Source organism: Anguilla rostrata, chromosome 8 (genome assembly GCF_018555375.3).
Source record: "Anguilla rostrata isolate EN2019 chromosome 8, ASM1855537v3, whole genome shotgun sequence".
Taxonomy (NCBI): domain Eukaryota; kingdom Metazoa; phylum Chordata; class Actinopteri; order Anguilliformes; family Anguillidae; genus Anguilla; species Anguilla rostrata.
The window spans coordinates 26164654-26169224 of record NC_057940.1 but is presented as its reverse complement, the minus strand read 5'-3'; the positions used below and the strand labels follow the sequence as shown (position 1 = coordinate 26169224).

At 40.8% G+C, this 4571-nt stretch overlaps 1 protein-coding gene across 1 annotated transcript; it reads right to left on the bottom strand.

The window, feature by feature from the left end:
* Nucleotides 1-569: 569 nt before the first annotated feature.
* On the bottom strand, nucleotides 570-3912 carry nkx3-1 (NK3 homeobox 1). The gene is made up of 3 exons (XM_064347404.1): nucleotides 3806-3912; nucleotides 1462-1735; nucleotides 570-1138 (listed from the first exon to the last, which is right to left on the bottom strand). The coding sequence occupies exons 2-3, from the start codon at nucleotides 1709-1711 to the stop codon at nucleotides 702-704; spliced, it is 687 nt and encodes a 228-aa protein (XP_064203474.1). The 5' UTR covers nucleotides 1712-1735; nucleotides 3806-3912; the 3' UTR covers nucleotides 570-701.
* Between the last annotated feature and the right edge of the window lie 659 nt (nucleotides 3913-4571).

The window sequence follows — 4571 nt, the reverse complement described above, 5'->3', positions numbered from 1 at the left end:
ATATTTAAGGAGAGTCTTGTGTTTCAATCATTGCCTTAACCTTCTGCTTGCAAACAGTGAGCAGTCTGTGATACGCAAAGTAGTGCTTTTATAGCCATAAATATAATAAACATAGCCACTATAAACTTGCATGATGCATCATCACCTCAGTCGTACGTGCACTTACCAACATAAAATACTCATCTATTCCTTCCTTTGTTCTAGACCTGTGTGTACTTTCAGAATATGCACACTTAAAATTTGTGCTTTTTAACCATTTGAAGAGAAGGTTTTTTGGAGTGTTTTTATTTTATTTTATAATTTAAAAAAAAATTCTACGCCTGTGTTCCAGAACTCCATTGGTTTCACCAGTAGTGATTGTTACAGTACATCAGCATGAGAATGTTCAGGTAAGAACATTCTCATCAAATATGTGCGATCTTTAAAGTGTCAAGAAGGTAGTCGGTCAAACCAAATGTTTTTACCGCTATAAATGGGGTCTCATATGCGGAACGTTAAAAATTTGATTATTCATAAGACATAAAATAGATACTTCTAAACATGGCTTAAATAGATACAAACCAATAATGTACAAATAAAAAAGCAAAGGAGTTTATTATATAAAGATATAGGTCTATGTTATAATCAAACATTTTATACATGCATTTTTAAAAACTTTTACATAAGAAAGCTTTCAAAATGTCCAGTCCCTGGTGGTTTTTTCACCATAATGTTGATTTCCATACACCAATACCATTGATGTCGTAAAAGTATGGCCGGTATTGGTAAGCCTTATACATCGTTGCGAAAAGTGACGCTCTGACCAAGTCCTCCTCTGTGCCGTGGAAAGGTAGTCCCTCTGGCTGTTGAAACATGTCCTTGCCATATTCTGATGCCAGTTGCTTCCGCTTTGTTTTGTATCTTCTGTTCTGAAACCAGATTTTAACTTGTGTTTCGGTTAGCCTCAGACTGTTGGCTAGATGAGCTCTCTCTGGAGCGGACAGGTACTTTTGGTGGTTGAATTTCTTCTCCAGTTCTAGCACTTGAAGGTGCGTAAAAGCGGCGCGAGAGCGCTTCTGCTTGCCTACGCCGCCCAGGTTCTCTACGGACAGAGTTCTTTTTAATTCCGGAGAGTTGGTGCAAGACCTCTCGTTTGAATCTGGAGGAAGAAAATGTAATCAAAATCGGAATTATTCAGCATTCGCAAATAATGTTTGAACTGATGGTGAACATTTACGCAAAAACGGATAACTGCTTTAATCATAAACTGAATTATTAAACACTCTGGATATAGCCCACTGTCATATTAATTAGGGACAATAAGAATCAAATATGCATCACTATATGCATTATGGATTCATTAGACCTATTGTAAAATCGATCAGCGCAACTTCATTTATCTTGCTTTAAAACAACACATAAGGCGCACATAAGTGTACAGCTTAATGAAAGCAAAATCTTATGCTGCGAGTTAAATCTTACCTGTTTCAGCAGTACCAATAACTGTAGTAGGCGCTTTGTCCTTGGAGCCAGCATCATTTGCGAGTGAACCGGCATGATTCGGGTTTTCGTCGATCCATTTGTCCGTGGGTTGTGTGCCTTTACCTGTGGTACATTTACTCCGTTGTGTTGGTTCCCGGAGGGCTGTGCGCGCCAAGGGGAGTTTGTCCTCTTTAATCGACAGTATGTCTTGAATAAGAAACGACGTTAATGGTTTGGCAGATGCAGACATTTCTGCGGCCACAGATGCACCGACCTGTGGATAAATAGATCCAAAGTTCTCTGACAGTTGCAGCGCTGTTGACCTCTCCTCTTCTCATTTTATATATTACGCTACTCACTGATATCATCAACTCTCATTGGTGGTGTGTAAAGTGCGACTGCCGACGTCATCTGTGCACGAAAGGGACGCTAATGAGAGAAACAGGCTTACACAGTGTTTGACTTCCGTTTTTGAGGTATTTAGTCCGAATTTGCTTCCACTACATTTGCGTGACTGTAGTTTAAAAATGATCTTGACAGCTATACTTTCCTAAGCTCGCGCTCTGTTGCAGGCACATAGTTTTAATACAAAATATATGTTTAAAGTGTGTTCTAATTAGTCTCGCATGTGCTTAATTGTAATATGTTGGCAATATTTGACCAAGCAAAATTTGAGACAACCCATCGATCATGATACGAGAAATGTGTCTTTATAGTGTATTAGCTTTTATAAAGCATTTTCTTTTCTAATTTTTCTTATTCAAATTTGGGGTCATGGGGAAATAATGACCAAGTTATTGATCTATATTGTTATCATAGTTTTGCAGCCATATGAAAGACTCATTATTTCATGACACACTGACTGACAGAAAGGTTTGATTGTGTGGAGAGGTGTCAGTTTTCTCATTCATTTATGTAAATATGACATTGAGTTGGACTCATGTCTCTACCCTTAGGGTGCCTCCCATGATAGTCAATTTATGAGGGCCGGAGAAGAGAAAGGTACAACTTAGCATTTCAACATGGGGGTTAATTATGTTGCATAGCATAATTAGTTGTGATTATTGTGAAATGGAAATGGAAATGTAAATCCAAATGTCTCTGAATATTTCCCATTTGCCCATTAAAAGAGGCTGTAGATTCTGATTGCACTAAATGTATTCAGAGCTTCAGTGGTGGGCAAAAGATGGAAGCATTTCGATCAGAGATCAAATTTTTTGGGTTATAATTCCTGTTTGGTTCTGTTAACATGGATCCCTACTCCCGCACCCCTTGTCTTGCTACTACAGATTTATTGTGCAACAGGATAGCGGTATTACATGTGCCCGTGGCCCTGAGTGTCAGGGAAGCCTGACCCCGGGTCCTGGGGAGGGAGCAGGGCGGCTGCGCAGAGTGGGTGGCCCTCGGGGGGGGCTAACGCATTGAGCACATTTGGGGGACGGGCTCCTCACCTGGCTCCTCACACATTGCTGCAGAGCGCGCGCGGTTCGTTTGCTGGGCTCCCCTGCGCGGCGGCCTGACCCCCTCCCCCCCCCCCCCCCCCCCCCGCCTGGGAAAAGTGAAAGCGAGCAGCGTCGCCGGGCCCTCAGAGAATCGAGTCTCCGTTTACAACAACAAGGGTGCTGGGGATGACAAACGGGCCCTTTGTCCCCTTTACCTCTGTCAGCGTCCCTTACCACTTCCTGTCTGTACCTTCGGCCCCGGAAAGCTGACCTTTCTCAGTCCTTACCACTATTGAAAGATGTGAACTTATTTGGAAGATTGCATATTTATTTGATTTTTTTTTTTGTTGTTGTTTTTTTTCTAACTGGTAGATTTGATTTTGAAATTTTTGGAAATAATCAGTTTTAGCTGTTAAAGTCAGTTAAAAAATATAAGCTTTGAGTATTTTTCTTCAGCTAAAATCCATGTCGAATCTTAGTCATTGTGCTGCAGTCATTGTTATCACTGATTTGATATGGGTATGTGGTAGAATGCCATGTTAAATAGTGTAGTCCTGTTGATCGTATCAGCGGATTATGAGAAAATGCTGTAAATCCTGCTAAAGACTACAGGTTCCAAGAATTTTTTAAGGTTTACTTCATCGGTAAACAGACGCTGTTTTTCATGTAAACTCATGAGATGTTTTAAGCGATAGGTTTCACCTTGAATACACTAGCTCTCCCCTGTGTTTGTGTTGTATGTTGTATACCTGCATGCAGTGGCTTTATCCTTTGGGACTTTAAGACTTTAATCAAGTCTTTTTCCGGTTTTGTGTGTTTGCCGATGCCTATCTTGACTGTAGACCCACTTGTTCTGGTGATGCGATGCACTATGTCACTGTAATGAGAAACACATTACTCACTTGCTTTAAGATGCTTTCCTCCTCCACAGAAAGTATCCCCCTGGGATGCAGGACATTGTTTTTTTGTGCTCATGGTGCACGCAGTTGTCCGGATATCTAGTAACTTGGGCTAATCCGGCACCAGATGTCAGCTGGTTAAAGTGTGACCTTTTACCCCAGGAAGAAATATATCTTAGGCTGAATGGATGCTCTTCAGTCTGGTGTTTTTATTTGTGCCAGTTGGAGAAATGTGGTGGGCCTTGTTTATCGTTCCTGTCCTTATTGCACTCAGGAACATATTGTTTGTGTTTTATCTGAGCACGAGTAACTGGAATACGGATATGTGATAAACTTTCTAGATTGTGATATTCGCTCGGTTCTGTTTCCATGTGCAGACCTGGGCCTAATATGATGTACATTTTCCTGCACTTCAGTCTTCAATTTCCTGTTTTAATGTAAGGGATGACGCTATCCTCTTGAGCTAGCATGGCTGACTGGAGAGTGTTATCAGGGTTTATGATTTATGAGTAGAGGATCCAATCATATGCACAGAAGCTAGGGCCACACTGGAGGGTATCTCTCAGCTGTAATAACATTTTTGTCTTGCTTGTTATCGAGACACGGAGCAGACAATTATTTACAATACACAGCATTATTGACAGCACGAAAAGGCACTGGGGAAACAAATAAAGCAGAGTGTATTAATAAATAATCAATTCAGCACTCAAACTGTACAATCTGACAAAGACATGGTCTTGAAATATCTCAATTTGGGTTTGACTCTGCT